Source organism: Microtus oregoni, unplaced genomic scaffold (assembly GCF_018167655.1).
Source record: "Microtus oregoni isolate MIOR12 unplaced genomic scaffold, Mior012 000038F_ref0000394, whole genome shotgun sequence".
Classification (NCBI taxonomy): Eukaryota; Metazoa; Chordata; class Mammalia; order Rodentia; family Cricetidae; genus Microtus; species Microtus oregoni.
Genome location: NW_024543097.1, coordinates 3,946,380 through 3,966,996, shown reverse-complemented (window position 1 = coordinate 3,966,996; position 20,617 = coordinate 3,946,380). Strand labels below are relative to the sequence as shown.

The 20,617-nt window shown below is 38.6% G+C and overlaps 1 protein-coding gene across 2 annotated transcripts; it reads left to right on the top strand.

Moving 5' to 3' along the window:
• Positions 1-346: 346 nt before the first annotated feature.
• Myl1 (myosin light chain 1) lies at positions 347-20,235 on the top strand. Of its 2 annotated transcripts, none has more exons than XM_041631877.1 (7): positions 347-576; positions 11,491-11,518; positions 15,427-15,570; positions 17,278-17,451; positions 17,919-17,996; positions 19,397-19,439; positions 19,942-20,235. In XM_041631877.1, the coding sequence occupies exons 1-6, from the start codon at positions 460-462 to the stop codon at positions 19,423-19,425; spliced, it is 570 nt and encodes a 189-aa protein (XP_041487811.1). In that variant the 5' UTR covers positions 347-459; the 3' UTR covers positions 19,426-19,439; positions 19,942-20,235. The 2 variants fall into 2 exon arrangements, with proteins under 2 accessions (XP_041487811.1, XP_041487812.1); XM_041631878.1 differs by lacking the exons at positions 347-576; positions 11,491-11,518 and adding exons at positions 10,284-10,485; positions 11,219-11,243.
• Positions 20,236-20,617: the final 382 nt, after the last annotated feature.

The window sequence follows — 20,617 nt, the reverse complement described above, 5'->3', positions numbered from 1 at the left end:
GAAGTTTCTTAAGATGGAAAGAAGGCAAAGATTTACAGCTTCAACAGAACTGTAATTCTACTAAGAAAAAGGTATGTCCACCTGCTGTCTCCAAACCAGCCACGGCTGGCTTCACCAGGCATCTTTCTCCTTTATATATGGAGGTGGAGAAAAAAAAAAAAAAGCAAGAGGCGTTCAAAAAACTTGAGGAAGCCCTGACCCATTAGATTCCATTTATAGTCTGAGCCGGAATGCCACCCCCCGGGACAACTGAACCGTCCAATCCAGCCGCGTGTGTCAAGGTTCTGTTAGGCACTAAGTGAAATATATATGCATGCCCTTATACCATTCAACACTCTGGGTCCAACCTCCAGACGCTGGGCTGCAGGTCAAGAGAGCCGCCTCTGCTCTTCCAAGTGTCACTTTGACGGGTTCTCTTGGAGGAGATCTTTCTTTTGTTAACCCATCCTTTTAATCAACATGGCACCAAAGAAAGACGTGAAGAAGCCTGCTGCTGCTGCCCCTGCCCCAGCCCCGGCCCCGGCCCCAGCCCCAGCCAAACCTAAAGAAGAAAAAATCGACCTGTCTGCTATTAAGGTAACTAAACAGGTGAATCGGTTTGGTCACTGAAACATCTCTCAGCACTAAGGAACTCAAGGAGTTTGTGAAGAGGTGTATTTTTCATTGAAAGGAATGGCATTGAACTGGTGTTTTAGATGCCAGGAACCCTGCTTAAAAACATGGGTTTCAGCATACAATTCCAGTGACGTTTTTAAGACTGGGGACTCCAAGTGAGGTTTTTGTTCACTCTTTTCTCGTTGATCAGTATTTGCTGATTCTGTGTTCCATTTCCCCCTAATTTGTCAAAGTGCCATTTAGGGGGAGATATGCCCATCTAAAGATTTTGCATTTACAAATATTTAAGAAGTGCATTTTTAAAATAAAATCTCCGTGGAAATTGGATCCCTGACTCTAAAACTACATCATAAAAAAAAAAAAAGTTTTAGCCTCTGCTTGTTTCCAGAAAGTTGAAGACAGCTGATAACCCAGCTGTCTTGGACACATCTATTTGACAGCTGTTTCATTTCATCTGAAAAATAAATTTGCAATTCAAGTTAATTTCCTCTTCAACTTGCTTAATAAAATTTCATACACCACTTGGTGCAATCTCAGTGCGGAAAACCACACACTCGAGTGCTTCAGTGACTATAACTATCATCATGTTTATATGTTTATAGCATTTAATTCAGATTTGTGAATATATATTACATACACGTACATAATATATGTATTTATATATACTGTCATTTCTATAGCTGTTAGTGTGTGTTGAGCCTTTTACATACTGATCTTGAACTAAGGCGAATGTGGTGTATGTGTGTGTGTGTGAACACTTTTCTATGAACCAAGTTTTCAGCTTCAAAAAAGATTGTTTTGGAAAATGACGAATGAATGTCCTCGCTACCTCTCAGCGACACATCAGATATCCACCTCTCCTCATTAACTGGGCTTAGATTAGTCCTCATGGCAGGTTGAAAATCTTCATCTAAGGAACCCAGCCTTATATGGAAAGGACAGAGTCAAAGTGCTTATGAGGTGATCCTTCCATCCAAGCCAAGGGTTCTGTGTGTAGTCCATCTGATGTCTCAGTCTTGACACTGTATGAGAAAGTTATAATGCTGACTTACCCGCAAACATTACATTGACTATGTTAATATAATCATGGAGCCTTTAAAAAAATTCCCTAAAATAATATTGAATCAGAACTCACATGCATTTATGTGATGAAACCAAATATAGCCATAATCTTTGTAACTTTCATCTAAATATGAAATGAGACATGTTCCAAAGAGGCAAACATGCTATGGCAAATGTCTAATCTTTATCTGCACCTGAAGTTACATTTGAGAAAACTTGGTCGTAGGATGGAACTTTACTGACAAATGTCCAGTTAGGAAAACTGCACGTTGGATCTTCTGGAATTTTTTTTTTTTTTGAGGACGAGATGCTTATAGTTAATTAAAAAAGAAACCAAATCTTTCACCTTCGGCGATCTTAGTTGGTGTCTTTACAGATGCAGGCTGACGATTACAGCCGCCACTGTCCTTCCTGGTTCTCCAATGTGTATTCTTTAACGACTTTAGAACCTTAAGTCAGTGTTGAGGCTGTTCTTCTTATATTTGTTGTGATTTATGAGACAATATAATCCCTGTTTCTGAGATAAACTTCCAGAAGAAAAGAAAATGTGCCTCCTTAAAAAAGAATACTAGAAGCGTCCCACTAATGAAAGCACGCTTTCTTTGATTTTGTTCCAGAGGAACTGTGTGTCAAAAAGCAAGTGAATTCGCTCTGTTAACATCAGTTTTTTAATCCAGAAATTAAGCAAATTTCTTGTTCCAGCCGCAGAGGAGGAGCGCTTCCCTGAATTGTGACACCGATTTAGCCTCCCATCCTTGTTTTAAATTAATGCTAGTATGAGCAAGAAAAACTGAGGAATTTTAAGAGTTGTACAAACTCAATATGCTCCACCATTGCCAAGCAAGAGACAGGGTAGACTGTGAGAAGGAAAACAAATCGAAAGAACAGAAGTCAAATGAATATTTATCATTTATTTATTTATCTATCTATCTATTTATTTATTTTGAGACAGGTTTCTCTATAGCTTTGGAGCCTCTCCTGGAACTAGCTCTGTAGACCAGGTTGGCCTCGAACTCACAGAGATCCGCCTGCCTCTGCCTCCCAAGTGCTAGGATTAAAAGCATGCATCCAGCTTCAAACGAATCTTGAAGAAATGGAGGGAAATTACCTTTTGTTTCCTTCAGAAGAACCATCCATAATGGACGGGGACAGTAAGGAAGAAACCAAAGCCATCTCATTTGTGTAAAGGAATGTCGATTCCTTTGATGATTTTCCCTCATCAGAATGAAATCAGTACATATTTGGAAGGGTTTTAGCAACGCCAGAGACTATGATGCAACTTGGGAGCTTTATAAAATTTCATTTTATCCCAGTAGATACCAGGGTTAATTAGAAAGTATGTTATAACATTTCCTATTACGATGTTTTTAATCATTTGATGTTTTTAGATATATTTTCTCATGTAAGTTATAAACTTTTTTTCAAGCAGAGAAAATGAATATATCTATATACATATTCATTAACTTTCTGAAAACTGTATAAAGGCCTAAACTTAATTAGATTATAGGATTTATTTCATAAACCTTGTAAGATTAGAAATCTATCCTTTAAACTGCGGGTAATGCTGAAGTGTACTTATATATAGGACACAACAATCATTCAATTCATTCCTCAATACTTTGCCCAGCTAAGACCATGGTCCATTTTAAAATACCCATATTTGACTCACCATAAACTCTGAACAATCTTGGATATTTTTGATTAGTTTCCGATTTGATTTCCCAGCCTGTTAGCTCTTCCTTTAGAATGTTTTTTCAGTTGCTCTGACATAAAGCCTTCGGGAGTCTCTGTGCCCATACACATTCCTGTGAGCGGCGTTTTCACAAACGTGAACACTGGCGTGTGAACACTAGTCCTACCGTTCTTGCTAGTTCTCAGCGCTCTCTGCCTTCAGAGAGCTGCTACCTCCAGTGACAGAACCCCGTCCTCGAATGACGCTGCCTCCCAGGATCACATCTGTAGGGCTCGAACCCCGCCATTATGATTCAGGGTGCAAATGAAGGAGGGAATATTGGTTGCAGCCAAGCAAAACGGTGAAAATAAATGCCTGAGGGGATAACCGCGTGTCTGGATTTTAAGAGATTTTAAATATGAAAGTGGTTTTATTGTATTTATTATTATTTTTGTTTGTTTGTTTTGCATGGTGCATGCTTTGGCTGGTAAACCAGGATTGCTGTGAGTTGAGACCTACGTGTTGCTTACATTTTAATTCGCATTGGATTCATGCCACAGTCTGGTCCTTCATTCCTGACTGGATACTGCAGCAGCGTTACTAAACCAGTAGTGGTAAAGAATGCATTGACAGAAACTCTGCCAAACAACACATCTCCAAACAGTAACTGAACACAGTAGCGGAAAGACTGAAATGTTAGATTTAACGAGGACGTTGGACGTAGGCTGTTCGCAAACATGTGTATGTCCTGAATGTTCAGTGAGGGCACATTATATATCGTGCATGAGGTCCAAGGTGTAGATTTATTTTGGCTCAGACGTGGGAACTTTTGGGGATCACCTGTATTTTCTTTCATTTCTAGCAAGGCTAAAATAAACCCAATCCCATTCAAGGAATTTCTGGACATGTTTGAAAACAGGTTCCATAAAAGACTGAATATCATAAGCCCCACTGTCATAATAGCACTCAACATCCATTGTGATTTCATCCTGGATTATTTTCACATTTAGCTTTTCCAACGTTATAGAGACTGTTTTTATCTATTCCCATGGAGGAAACTGAACTAACTCGAGGCCCATCATCAAATAACCAGTAAGTGGAAGATAAGACTTCACCAGCAGGGCAAATCCATAGTAAACCCTGTTGAGCGTTCAGTTACTTCCCGTTTCTAAAAACAAACTGCTGTCTTTTTAGTTAGAACCCAGAGTGGGCAGATCGCAGGGCGGGGCGCAGAGCTGTTCTGTAGTACAGTGCGCCGTGCTATGCCGCCAGGAGAGGGCGGGAGAGGTCCGCTGCAGAGCGGCTTCGCAAGACTTTGACCTTGGCAGTTCTGAGTGTTCTGTTTCTCACAGCTTCCCTTACCCTCCCTCCCTTACACCTGTTGTTGGGAACTACACATTCCGTTTTATACACAGAGGGTGAAATTTTAGGCATTTTCGAAGACATCTCATTCACTTTGTTCCAACTCCCTGTAAAAATTTATAAACAAAAATGGATATAAAATTACTTCCATCTGCAACAAAATGTTGAATTTTAAGTCATTTGTGGTCTTGTTGTACTAACCTCAGACATACCAAATAAAAATTTTAAATATGCCATCATAGGGCTAAGCTCCTGAAATGAGACCTCTACTTGCTATAAATAAGCTCACTGATTTAATTAGCATTTTTTGGAGTTGATAAGCAGAAACGGCAATGTCATAGATATGGTTAAATATTAACAATAATATCACTAGGGAAAAGCATGAGACAAATACATAGAGTCAATCTCTAATTTTAAAAAAAAATGAGCGAAAGCAATATATCCTCGGGGAAAAGGGGGAAGAATTATTTAAGCATATGAGTCAAAGTCAATAATGTTATTCATCTTTTACGTGTGAGGGAACAGAGCAGGTGAAAGGAGGGAAAACATTGAAGGGCATCGTGGAACTCTCTCCACGGCGACATTTCAAGCTGTAGCAACGTAAAGTAAAACTCAAAGAGACGCATTCGTCAACTGAAGGCGAAACTGACTTTCTTTTAAGGATGATTAAATCTGTGCGAGACGAGGAGCCCACCAAGTGATGGTGCCCCATTTAGCCCTTGACATTTCAGCACTGCAAAGCCCTGGCACGTTGCCTTTAGGAGTCGTTCCCTAATTACACACCCGTCTGACTCATGGAAATTGTGGAAGGATTATATTTAGTCTGCTGAGACTGTACTTTCTTCTCTTCGGACTGAAACACTTCTGTGTGAAAATACGAAAGTATATAGTTTAATTTCTTGATCAATGTTTCCGGGTTTTTTTTTTCCACCCAAACCAGAATCATGAAAGCAAAACCTGTAATATAAAAGTATCTATGACTTCAGAATATTCTGGTTGGATTTTAAATTATATGGGTGATAAATTGCTCTTATCAGAAATTAATACTAATGGCTTGAAGTTGGAGGGGTGGGGGAGCTTTCCCTACGTTAGACATTTTCCTTCTATCCTTGTGAATGGGCTGTTTCCTGACTACAAGCCACCCAAGAATATATTATCTCCTGTGCACAAAAATCCAGTTGACTTGAATATGCTGCTGTGAAATTACATTTTGATACATTTTTCTTTTTTGCAATGATTACAGCATAATTGTCTTTTCCATAAAGTAAGCTGCGGGAGGTTCTACTAACTAAAGATGCAAAATTCAGAACATATTAGACCCATAAGCAATCCAAGAAATCATATATTCAGAAAAATTAATTTAGAGATATTATTTAAATCAAGCCACACATGCTTTGTCATGACACCCAGAATAAAACCCCATTTTAGCTTTCCATGTATCTCATCAAAATCTCTAGAAGAATATTTAGTATTTATTTATCTCCATATAAGTTCTAAAAAGAAACTTCTATTCCAGACAAATGGGAAAAACATAATTATAATTTCTTAGCATGTGCAACATTTTTTGAATGCTTACATTATAAAACTTAAAAAGTGAAGGAACAAAATCACATTTTTATTTTTTAAGAACTTACATAAAAATAGATAAATGTTCAAAAAAGTATAGCTCACAAGAAATTTTACATTTCTTTCTCATATGTATTAACTATGAAAAAGGAGGAGAGAAAGCTGGAAAAGAGCCGACTTGGATCACATTTTGAAAGTTGTATCAAAATTCACTTAGGTTGCTAGTGGTTCCTGCAGATCTAAACTGAGCTGTTTTTAATTGCATGGGTTTTGTGCTTAGGCGACAGAATTCAGAGGGCCAGCCCGAGCCTGCTGAACATAGCCCTCCCAGGTTAGTATCATTCAAACCAACAAATCCAATCTAACCTTCTAATAGCTCTTTCAGAGAGCCTGGGCCAGCACCATGTCCTCAATGCTCTAGTTTCTCCCGTTTATATAATACTTTAATAAGCACCCTAAATCCATTTTGTTGGGCTCAGAATAAAAAGGAGAGAAATTTTTTTCTATCAGCCTTCAGTGACTTACTGTGAAGCACAACATTCTAAGAGTTTCAAATATTCTTCCTAATGGCATTTTGGTGATTTTTGAAACTCTGTAAGAAAAATTAGTTTAATTTTTTTTCTTAAAGGCATATATACGTCTAACTCTGATCTCTCAGCCAGGCAGGAAGGCAGAGAGTATCCAACAATGTTCTCTTAACTAACGTCTCTGGTTACAGCATCTTCTTTTCTTAGCTCCAGTCATTGGCTTCTGTTCATCCCCCTGAAATAGGGAGAGCTTTGACCGTCATCGTCCACGTTCCTTCCAGGGCATTTCCCTTAGTATTCAACACCATACATTTCTTTAATACAGTTGTTGTTCTTCTGAGACACTAAAATTTAACATATATCAATTCTATATTTTAACTGTATTGTAATATTTTTTCCTATAAAGCAATTCCTTCTAGATGCCAGAAGACTTATCTTTAGTCAGTGAACCAAACTTCATGACTACTACCTGAAAGACAATTCTCAAATCAAAACAGCCCATTACCACTGCAGTAAAAATTTTTCACGGTAGCAGATGCCTTACAGACTGCTTTTTACCTAAACTCACCACCAAATGGGAATGGGGGAGCTACAGCCCTGTGTGATGTGGCCTTTTACTAAAGTGTGAGATGAAGACATAGGATCAGGTCATAGATGCCTTTAAAAAGAAATAGAAGGTTGACAAATTAGAACTCTGTACCATAAGCATTCATATAAAATCTAAAGGAAAACGCTAGAGATATAAATGGTAAGGAATTTTGAATGAGTGTACCTACTGTGCTCTGGGGGCTGAAGATGCAGAGAATATATGTAATTTCTCCGGAATGTAAGCTTTGTAAAATAAGAGATAAAATTTTTGGGGATATAATACTCTAGAGGGAAAGCTTATGCTCAAAAGAGAAACTTGGGACACAGCCAGACCACAGTGAGTGCACCAGGGAGTTTAGTGTGTTAACGGTCTAATGGCTTCAATTGAATGAAAATTTATTAAGCATTTAATAGGGGAGAGGAACCTGATAGAGCTGGAATAGAAGAGAGCCTAAGTAGAAGGCAAGGTCAGTGTTCTAGAGAGAGATGTTGTGTTAAAACACATCCAGGTCCACATCAGAAACAAGCTCTGGCCTTTTAGCATTGGCCTGGGCTTCCCAGCAGATGAAGCAAGAAGGCTGACGAGCTTGCAGTAGAAAAGAGGAACCAGGTGTGCCGTAGAGAAGGACACGTACTTTGACGAAGAGGAGTTCTTGTGAAGGCTGGAAGAATGTTTCATATGAAAAGAGGAGGGAACAGTGGATTGCTCGCCAGACAAGAAAGATGTAAACCAACTTTGAAACACACTGGGTGATGAGCCCTCAGACTGAGGCCCAAACCAAATGGCTGTGGGAGCAGATGAAGCATTCGCTCAAACAGCTGATAGTGTTCCTACCATAAGGAGGAGAGGCCAGAGGCAGTGTGTCACCCTAACAGTGGACAGGAGAAGGATTCCTTTTCTCATAGCTATAGTTTATGCTTTCTTGTGTCAACTGATATGTTTACATTTATATTTTGATTTTCAGTATGTTAAAAAATAAACTTTTTTGTGACTATGATAAAGATATAGCAAAAAACTGGGATGAAGTAATTGAGTAGTCCTTACCACTCTGTAGCTTCTTATTTAATAGTAAGAACAAACCTTTAGATGGTGTCTAAGTGGTTACAGATAGATTGTTCACAACATAAATTCAAGTTCCGTGCTGATTTTCCAGTTTACCCGCAAGTTTTTATAAAATTTGATCATGTTCCACATAATTCAAGGCTAAACTTTTCCACCTGAAAAAAAGTGAAATGTGAAAATTATCATTGTTGGCAAAAGGCAACTTCTATGTAATATTTAATTACTAGCTTCAAATACTGGTTCTCAGTAATGGCTAGCAAACTCAAATTTAATGGTACAAACACATAAATACAATTACATCAACATTAAAGTACAACATTAAAGGACAAATACAAAAATACAATTACAAAATTGAGAAAGAGGATTAAAAGGTATGTTCTATAGAACTTTAACTTAGACACCCAAAATCATGACATTCTAAGTTACAAAATTATTAAAGATTAAAATTTTCAGTTTTAATACTCTCCCCATGTTACTTCTAATGATTCAAAGCATGTTTAATTTTTCTATTAACTATCATTCGCCAGTAACCTCTTAAAATATCAATTTGTTTATGAAGACATGTTGACCCAGGTACTACTAACTTCAAAATGATCATTCTTCATCAAGAGACTCAAGCTCCTGTAAGACTGTTTTCACAACTTGTGAACTTTAGGACAAAAGTGATACATATATTTTTTATATTTTGATAGGCATCTAATCATTATTTTGATTAGAATCTAATAAATATTTTATTAGCATCTAATAATTATACAGAACAAAGTGTATCATTGTGGTATTTTCATATGTGCACATAATTATGTATTTTGAAGAAGAGTTATCCATTTAGCTGTTTATTCTGGAATAGTATGAGGGTGAGCGGCACACATGATGATTTCTATGGATACCTTCCTTAAGGGCCGTTGCGGAAATCACAATTCATCTTTTTCCACTTGAGATGTTTGAGTTATGTAGAGAGTTGTGTAGCTATTTCTGGACACCCTAAACTGATCGTCCCCACAGCCATTCCAGCTTTCCCCATTCTCAGATAAGCTGCTGTAGAAGCCCATTGCTGGCCTATTCCCTCCAACACCTTGAAAATGTTAAAGTTCTATTCTGCACTCCATGAGCCTTACTTTAGGTTATTTTCTCCTTGGTCTGGGGATTGAGCCACAAAGAGTTGGACAGGACAGACTGGTTTTAGTAAAAACTTACAAACAAAAAATAAAACAATGTGTCAGTTTTCTTGACTGCTAAGAATTTCAAAAAACTAAAAAAAAAAAAAAAAAATAGTCAGTCTATATAATAGAAAAACAAGGAAGAATGGACATACCAAACCTAATGTAGGAGACAAAGAGACGAGGTAGGAAGTGGAACCCCAATCCCTTCTTCCTTAGATTATTCTCCTGAGAATATTGCTTTACAAAAGTATAATCCTAATGGAGATTTGGAACGCTGACCAGTTGTCATGTGGGTGCGTCCTAAGGAATCCTAAGAAATATACAGAACACACAAAGTCTTCTCAAGTCCTCAGAACATTATCATAAGGATGGAGTTTTCGAGAGTGTTCTTTCTATACCAGTTACTAGTTGAAAACTCAAGCCAGTTTAATCCAAGAAGTTCCAGACTTGCTGACTAGACATTTGCAAGGTCCTTAATTACCCAGCAGAAGCCCGAGCCCTAGAAGAATCCCAAGTTTTCCATGAGCAAAGAAACGTCTTGAAGGAAGAGGCTGCAGAGAACATCTCAGAGGTAAAGACCATAAAAGTACTGACAGGCTTCGGTCTCACGAGGGCTCTTCACTTCTAGGCCCTGGGTTCCTAAAAATAGCCCTAGGGTGCACGTCCCTCTTTCTCTCTGCCCTAAGAAAGCTGAAGAGCTCCTCCGGGAGGAGTGGCAACTGCCCTGTGAAATCCGATGCTAGACATGAGGTCAGTTTGACCAGAAATAAAAGGAAGCCACCGAGAAGAAAGACTCCACTCAGGGATCGGCGCTGCCTTCAGCTTGCTCGCCAGCCCCACCGCTGTGTTGCAGCCCAGAACTCCATCATGGTGGGTCCTTCAAGAAAACAGTATGTCCTTTACAGAAGGAGACAGTGGGCAGCAGGAGCTTACTGAGGGGACAGGCAGGCAAGGAACAGCACGGAGGGGAGAACGTATTTAGTACAAGGATTTGGGAACCTAGCGCTGGTTTTGAGGATCTATGATGAAGATAGAAGAAATGACGTCCAACTATTGCACCAGATGGGGGGAAATGCATCTCCCTCCCCAGAGCGGTCTGTGTGCTTCACCTGCCTTTGCCATTTCACGTAAGATTCATCTAGATTTGGAGGGGAAAAGTGCAGCTAGTGAAACGGTGTGCTTACATAGACGCCAGTGATAACTCCCAGCTAACAGGAAGCAAACCGCGTCTGATTCTTCAGTTTTGTACACTAGTACATATATGCTAATGAAGCAGAAAGACCTACGGTGGTTTTTATATACCGTTCTATTTGCAGTTTTAAATGTATCTTACCAGACACATGCTAAATATACACCACTAGGGCATTCTAGGATGTGCTGGATTTAGCATTTTTAATATCTTTACATCATTAAGATACTGAGAAAAGATTTTTTAAATTATTTTTTGCAATAGATTTTTATGCTCATAGGTTCAGAATTGCCCTCACACACCCGCCCTGTGCTAAGAGCACCCACATGGTTTCCTAACCGCTCAGAGCAGAGAGCACTCGTTCTGTCAATGCATTTGAAAGCTCTTTCTCTTCTCTCCCTCTTGTCACTGCAGTCCTTCAGCGCTGACCAGATTGCGGGTAAGTGATCTGAGCTTCTCTACGGAAGGCAGAGCTCTCTGCCTGTCTCTAAAACGTCACTTAACTCCACAGCATGCTCCTTTGTGTCTTAGACTGTTCGCGTCCTTTCCATGCCTGGGCTCTGAAAACTGGGCTGTCTGCTGGAGCTCACTTTGAAGAGCACTTGGGGAATGAGCTGGATGCACTTGTATATCAGGGTGCTCTTCTCTGGTTAAAATATATTTTATGATTAATTTCTTTCTAACAGATCGAGTTCTCTAAGGAGCAGCAGGAGGGTAAGTTTAAAAGCCGTAGCGTTTCATAAGTGCAGACTTACAGAGATGGCAAGTGAGAAAACCAACTCCCTTGGGATGGGCTAAGTGCTGCCTAGTTATCCACACTGGGGTTGTTCCTCTAAATAGAAATTGCTTTCAAACACTCTAAATATAAACCTGTATAACTGAAGCTCTTGCTTATAGTTAGTGACCAAAAATGTAAGGAAATAAAAAATAGACTATAAGTCCGTGTAGCTACTGATTCCTAAATAAGATGAATTTGAAGCACTAGGAAAGATCATAGATGATATATTCACAAAAGATATAGGTTCTAGAAAACTAACTTACTAGTCAAAGCCTAGAGAGAGATTTGATAGGCCTGGAGTGTTCAATCTGAAAAACGAAACTGATTATGAAAGCTGCCCTGACAGCCAAACCTGCCTAGTTTCCGTGGAAACATAGAATTGTGAACTAGAAGAGATTCACAGACAGAGAAGGATCCTAATCCAACACCTTGTTAAGGGATATGAAACAGACAACTGGAGAAATGATAGGTCTTTCTTCCTCAATGACCAAGGAATTAACAATAGTGTCATAATTTTGTATGAATTCAAATGGGCTAGGCAGTTTTTCTTAGGTACTGATGCTATCGATGCGTCTCAAACTTTTTAGGATTGAAGAGACCCTGGGTTGCTTCCTTGACACTTTAACTTTTTCCCTTTGTGTTTGGATTTAACAGGGTCCAATATCCCAAACAAGCTTGATTTTTGGATTAGAAAGTATAGGGAGAATTTTTTTATGGGGTGAAATCATCATAATATGTGGATAAACTAAGTAGAATGCATTTACAGAACGGAGAGACACAATCAGTTAAGTTATGTGATATTATAGGTTAGATGATTGGCCATAATAATGTATAGCATGGTATATAATATATATAATATATAAGGTACAAATAACTACGGGTGATTAGTAAGAGTTCCCTGCCTAAGGCTTCCACACTGTTCAGTCTCTTTCAGGATCATGTTTGTTTTGATGTTGTCTGGGTATAGGTTTAAAACAAAAGGTTATTTGCTGTAGTACAAACTCACTGATATCAATATCATGGTTGTTGGCCTCAGGTAGACAGTTTGGATGGCTGGATGACTTTTAACTCAAGATTGTTTAAAGTTATACTACGAAGGATTTGTCTTAAAGGAAATGATGGTTCCAATTTGTTTAAGTATACCTTTAACTGGCGATGCAGCTACATCATTAACCCTGCCTCCCAGCCCTCTACAATTCCTTACCTAGACTATTACCATGGTGCCAAACTATCGCTGGATCAAACAATGAAAGATTCAAAAACCCTTGCTGAGACGAATGTACTTAGTGTTGAGTGTGAGACCTATCACCCAAATTGAAAACAGGTTTTAGCCGCAGAATTGAATAAACATTACATTGGTCTGGGCTTTTTTTTTTCTTTATGTCAGAAACACAAACGTAAACTATTTAAACTAAGTGAGAATTCTGTGCTTTCAGAATAAACCAAGACCACTTGAATGTGTGTCCTTGCTTAACGAATGAAAAATGTTGTTCATATATTCTACTTGGCTTGAAGGAAAGGGGAGAAAAACAAAGAAAATTACAGCATTTGGAAGTTGTAGGATTCCTGCTGTCTGTTAGCATGACCACCAGCTACATATGGTTACTTAAGAATTAATTAATTTTTAAATTATAAATGTTAAAGTCTGTATCTTAAAGTTCCCCAGTCACAATTCAGTGTTCCAAACCACCATTATAGGACAGGTGGAAAATAATTCCATCATCAGATATTTTGGATATGGTGTGGTTCTGGGCAAAAGATCAGCCAATATATTCTTAAAGGTCAAATATGAAAGACTGTTGAGTTTCCTTGCATTGCTGTCTGTGAAGACAACTCCACTCTATTCTTGAGGTTAAGCAAAGACCACAAACAATGCATACACAAAGGAGCATGGTGAGGTTATAATAAATGTTGTCAGTATAGCCAGTCAAGGAAGCAGGTCTCCAGTCTGTTCTAGAACCTTGAAGAGAAGAACTAAACCTTGAGCTAAAAGTTCAAGATTAAAAGAATTAGTTCTCCGGCCTCTGCCTTTAAGTTACTAAAAGATAATGTCGGGGCGATTCCATGACCGCCATTAAAGTCCCTTTGCTACACCAGCATCTGAGCTGGGTCACCGAGAGTCCTCAGAGCACTGTGTCTGGCATCTGAAGCCAGCAGCGAGAGGAGTCCAGTTCCACGTGACCTTTAGAAAGATAAAAAATAGTATGTGACTCATGAAACCACAAGGCTCAGGCACCCTTTATCCAGATTGGGGCAGATTATGGTGTGAGCATAGGATTTAAGCAAGAATGGTAGCTAGTTGTGTATATAGGACTCTGTGTAATCTTAGATCTCATGAGACAGGACATCAGGGTGTTAACAGAGGGACCTTTCCAGACTGCATATTTTGCTGGAGATTGCGGTAACCTAAAAAAAAAAAATTGTTTTCAGTTCTGAGAGTTTATTCACCTATGTGAATTCATTCAAATGTTCCAGGGTCGTTGGGGTTAACATCTGTAAGTCACCATCAGTATTTCCAGGTTTTCCAGAAATTTTCACTTAGTTAAGTTTAGATATTTCCTTTAAAATGCCTTTACTGGCTCCTAAATCTATTTTATCCCTCTTTCCAGGTGTTTCATTATATATTTCTAAATTATTATAGTTATAATTGTGAAGGTGAAGCTGTTCGATCCAAGCAGAATTATAGGCCATAAAGTACCTGGCAGAGCTATTGTGGGGAGAAAAGGCAGTGCCTTGAGATACACTCTTAATTCACACACAGATGTGGATGTGAACAAAAGCAGCTCAGTCCATCCATGCAAATATCTCAGTTTTAATAACATGGGACATGTAATAACACGAAACATTTGCACAGTGCTACATTGGAGAAAACTAGACAAAGGAGAAAATAAATGTTTTCTGCATTATTTTCTTATAGCTGCATGGGAATCTATAGTTAATGCCATTAAATATTAATTTTAAAAAATGTTCTTATGAAGATTTTTTGGTCATATGGATTATTTGGGGGCTAAATCAGAATTATATGAATATGCCGGGCCGTGGTGGCGCACGCCTTTAATCCCAGCACTCGGGAGGCAGAGGCAGGCGGATCTCTGTGAGTTCGAGACCAGCCTGGTCTACAAGAACTAATTCCAGGAAAGGCTCCAAAACCACAGAGAAACCCTGTCTCGAAAAACCAAAAAAAAAGAATTATATGAATATATCATAATAATTGGTCCAAAAATATTTCCCTTCTGTATTAACCATAGTAGGAGCCTCTTTGAGTCAGACACTGAGGTGGTTAAATGGCATTGTAAAACTTATAAGCCTGCCTCACACTTCGAACTTAAAAATAATAATAAGCTATTTCTGGAGGAAGCTAGTTGAAAAGACAGCCTATAAAATTGGTGCCCCAAAGATTTTTCTACAAACTTAAAAAAAGTTTGGGTTAAACTCAAATACAATAGCCCCAGCTGGAAATTTTACTAATATTGCCAATTAATTGAAGGACTATTTGGAGACTCTCGAGCTTTCTCAAGGCACGAGAATATTTTAAGTGACTTTTGCTTCCCACACAGATGAAAGAAATAAGAATTGCTATCACTGGGAGCTCCAATTTCCACAATTAAAAATTAATTCCACATTACTAATAATGTGGCTTAAAACTAGAAAGGCTGCTTCAGAACAATTCCCCACAGAAACACCAGAGGGTTTTCCGTGACGGTTTGAGAGCCGGAGATAACTTGAGTGGTTGGAAGAAATGGTGGAGCAGAGAAGAGTTTGAAGGACCTGGGGTTAATTAGAAGGTTCCAGGAAATTGAAAGTCAGTTCCCACCAGGGCCTGAATGTCTCGTGCTTCTTGCAGAATTCAAGGAGGCATTTCTCCTGTTTGACAGAACAGGAGAATGCAAGATCACCTTAAGTCAAGTGGGTGACGTCCTTCGGGCTCTGGGCACAAATCCCACCAATGCAGAGGTCAAGAAGGTTCTCGGGAACCCTAGCAATGAAGGTAAGTTCCTGGAAGATCAGTGGAAATTGTGAATGGTCTGCCACACAATAAACTCAGTTTGCTCCTGATGGTGCCTCTCATGACTGGGAAGCCTTAACATTTTTTAATAATAATAATAATAATAATATGAGTTAACTTCCATTGAGGACGTGCAGGTGAGATAAGACATCACACCAGAGAGAAATGGCGTGGAAGGATGAGACCAGTATGCACAGCACGGTATCTAAATCCAGGGTTAAGTCCAAGGCTATACACCCTTTGTAGAAAGCCATGATTAATCATAAAGACATCCCTCTAGAGAACAACTAACTATTCCTTGATAAACAGTGAGATAAGGCATAGATGAGCACATTTCCTTTTACAGAGTTCATACCTTCAAAGACAAAAGTACATTTTAAAAGTTAGTTTAGTTTTAATTAAAATATAATTGTATCATCTCCCTCGTTTCCTTGTGGAGCCAATATAATAATATATTGAGTCATCTTTTCTCCATCTCCTCCCACATCCCTTCCTTCCAACCCTTTCCGTGCTTTCTCCTCATTCCCTCTCACGTTCATGGACTCTTTTCCTTTTACTGCTATTTTTATGTATATGTGTAAATATATAAACACATACATCCAACCTTTTGGGTCTGTTTACTGTTGCTTGTAAACAACATGATATCCTGAAGAAAGTTCTAGAAATTCTGGCCAGGAATTAGAAAGGAGTTGGGATGTCACGCAATATTTGACACACACTATTTTCTTGGGAACCTCTTTTTAAAAACTACTTCAAATTCAAAGAAATTGAAGACTCCACAAAAGCTCAAGCATAGGCTCTCTATATAGTTCAGTAATGTTTTACTATGTTTATGTTATTATGGAAAATTTTATATTGCTTCCTTGATACTTGTGGACTATAGCAAGCATAGTACTTATAAAATATATTAAGTAATCAAATTGTCCCAAGCATTTTAACAAGCTTTTCATGCCCTGGGTTCATTCAATCTCACAGTAACATTGTACAGTACTTCTATTTTAAAACTGAGAATACGGTGCACAAAGAGTTTAAAAGAGTTGAGCCAAGGCTCAAGAAGGACTCTGCAGTTAAAGACATTTACTGCCCTCTCAGAGGACCTGGGTTAGATCCCCAGCACCCACATCAGGTAGCACAACCAGTAACTCTAGTTCTGAGAGCTCTACCACCCTACTCACCTTCTGCAGGCACCAGCAAATGTGCCACACACATACGTACATTCAGGTCCATCCACATACATGCAAAATAATTTCCAGAGAGAAAAGTAGAGCCACATTTGGGGGTACACACCTATAAACCTCAACACTTTTAAAGTGGAATTGGAAGCTCAGAAGTCCGATGACATCCTCAATTCCATGGCAAGTTCGAGGCCACACAGAGATGAGTAAGAGCCTATCTTTAAAAAACGAACAATGAATGAAAATAAAAAAGTGGTCAGCAAAGTTGCTTACTGCTTCAGAGTTGTGTTGATCTGGGAAGAAAGCTTAGCACTGTGACTACAGAACTCATACTATTGCCTGTTACTGTATTTTTGTCAGGTTAGTAGTTTACCCACTGGAATTTAAGTTATGTGAAGATGTCTATGAAAATTTGCATTTGGGGAAGATTTTCATAAACATTTGTATTTGGTTTGTGACTCAGAGGTGGTATCTTACGGTGACTAGTAATGTACAAACTGCAATCTTCTTCCAGAGATGAATGCTAAGAAAATCGAGTTCGAGCAGTTTCTGCCCATGATGCAAGCTATCTCCAACAACAAGGACCAGGGAGGCTATGAAGACTTTGTTGAGGGGCTGCGTGTCTTTGACAAGGAGGGCAATGGCACTGTCATGGGTGCTGAACTCCGCCATGTCCTTGCCACTCTGGGTAAGGGAATACATTTCACTGGGCTAAACTGGAGAGATTGTATACCGGGAAGACCATGGCAGGAAAGTCGTGTCATAATCAAAGTAGACAGGGCAAAGACTACAAAGGAAACATGAAAACAATAGGCATCAAAAGTCTTTGACTCTTTCCGTTGGCCTCTGTGACAAGTGAGACTGTTCGGGGGTGAAGTGATAACAAAAAATATTGGACATGAGTTAATAAAAATTTGTGCTCCTCGCAAGTTATAGTTGGGACATGAGGGACACTGATTATCTTCCATCCACCCATCCAAAATCAGCTTAATGGAAGCCTCCCAAATGCCAGACAAACAAGGAGGGACAAATTTTACCCCTCGAAGGCAAGGGTTTAATCATGATTTCAAAAGCCCATGGCTGATCACTAGTGTTGAGAGTTTGAAAATATTCTGAGGTCTTATTTCTAAAGCTAAGAGTGTTTTGTTTCACTAGGTGAGAAGATGAAGGAGGAAGAGGTGGAAGCGTTGCTGGCAGGCCAGGAAGACTCCAATGGCTGCATCAACTATGAAGGTACAGCCAGCGTGCACCTTCAGCTTTTACTTGATTGAAGATAGATTTCTTTCCTTTTTTTATTTTTTCTTTTCTTTCTTTCCTTCTTCCTTCCTTCCGTCCTTCCTTTCTTTGTTTAGTAGTCTTTTTCCACAACAGGGTTTCTCTGTGTAGCCTTGGCTGTCCTGGAACTTGCTCTGTAGACCAGTCTGGTCTTGAACTCACAGAGATTCTCCTACTTTTGCCTCCCAAGTGCTGGGATTAAAGGTGTATGCCCCCACCACCCAACAATAGATTCCTTTCCAACTTAATCTTATTTTCCTTTCTTTATTGATGTATTTTATTTATTATAAGTAAATGGCCTAATCCTGAGATATTTGTATGGGAACACAAACATATATGCAGAATTAATTCCAATGCCTTTTGGAAATCCTATACAGTTTAACCTGTGTTTCCTTATGTTTTCTCTTAGCATTTCCACAATTTCCCCGAGGGATAGACATGGCTTAAATTAGAATTAAGTGCAATACAACACCAGAGTTGAACAGATTTTGAAATCTTTTACTAGGACAAAAATCATGAGAATCAAGAAACTGGAGGGCAAAGAAACGTAGTTACTTATTGGTGATCAAATCATTACAGCAAGGCTGGTACTGAAATTTAGCACTCTTTGTCTAGTGGCCCTGTTTACGTGAAAATCATTTACTAACTTGGTATAGTAGCATATATTTATATTTCTAGGAAGCTGAAGAAAGAGGAGCCAGACCTGGGCTATAGAGTGAGACCCTGCTGGAAGAAGGGAAAGAGAGAGGAAAGGACTGATGAGCACACATACATAGGGGTTTGTGGAGGAGGGACAGAGATACACACAGAAAGAAGGGATAAAGGGGGATGGAGAGAGAGAGAGAGAGAGAGAGAGAGAGAGAGAGAAATACCACCTCATAGTAACCAGTATTTATTGCCAGTTGCCAGTTTACAGCAGTTTCATACAAAGGGTATGAAAGCAATATATACTCAAAATAAATAAAGCTGTGTAATATTATTTGAAATTTACAGTATTCCCAATAAACTTTATCTTTCCAAATACCAGCCACATTTCAATAAATCTATGATGTCCCAAATTTAGAAAAAGCATAAGAAAAAATAAACAAAAAATAAAACAGGAAAGGGAGAGAAGGAACGAGAAGAGAAGAAAATAAAGGCATATAGCCACACCAATCAATCTTTGCTATAAAATCATTTTACTAAAAAATATTTCCTCTTTGCTTGTTATAGATATATGTATATAATATAATAATATTTAGAATAATAATAATAATACCATTGAGAGAAATTGATAGTCATCTGGAAAATAAAGTCAGATTTCATCTTCTTATCAGTTCACTTTGGCTTTTCTAACTCTTCACTGTATTGTCCAACAGCTTTTGTGAAGCACATCATGTCTGTCTGAACGGAGTCTGGAAGGTACACACCTACTATCTTTTTAATACACAAGGCTTGCCTGATACTTTGCTAAAAGAAATAACAGCTTCACTGCATATGCTTTAGATAAAATAAGTATTGCCTCCTAATCGTAGGTTATTTATATTAGCCAGAATATGCTGTCCTCTTCAGGCAATAGATACAACATATTTATATGAGTGTACAAGAAAATCCTTTTGCTTCTGTCTACAAACCCTGTCTTTTAAACTCTACTACAGTTGAACAGTAGAAATTCAACTAACCAGAGACGAGTTAATTTTAGTTGGCATGTAACACTACTGTTCTAAATCCCTTCAATAACATTAACTTTTAACAAATACTGCTCTAACAAACTATGTTGTAATAGTTGAGGTTCAAGGGCTGACAAGCAAGTTCTTAAAGCAAGGGTGTGACTTGCCTTGGGAGTGTTGGCTCACAATTACCTCCAGAATGTTCTTTCCAAAGAACTGCTATAAACATCTAACTTGCTTCTGTTTCCCTGCAGAACACAGTGTTTGGGAAGACTGCCCAGATGTCAGTTCAAGAACACCCACGGCTAAGTGTCCACATCTGCTTACCACTACCATGAAGATCAAAACAACCTAGACCATTCTAGACTTAAGGGTCCCAAAAATTTTTATAAGCCTTGGGTGTTTCATGACACACAAATCAGGCATCTGCTGTGCTAGGGGATATGAATAAAATATTGATAATCTCAAGCCCAAGCACCACCTTTATCATCTACTTGGGTCTACAACACTCTTAAAACCCTGTATCAATAAACTTGGTCAGTCTGGAATATTCAAGTTGTATGTGTCTTACTTTTTTATTTAATGAAAATAGATTTTGAGAATTCAATTCTTATGGAAAATTATAAAAAATACTGATGGATTCCAAATTTATTTTAAAAACTTATCACCGAAGGGCTTGATGAGATGGCTTTGTGGGTAAAGGCGTGTGTCAGCAAGCCTGAAGACCTTCATTTTATCCCTGGGATGCACATGGCAGAAGACAATGGAATCACACATTTGCCCTCTGCTCAACACATGTAGGCCATGCCCTACTCCCCACACATAAATACAAATAAAAACAATAAGGTGAATAAATAATAATGCGAAAAGAAAACATTAAGGTCATCACAATCTACAAAGCAATAACAGATGAATGATTAGGAGTTATAT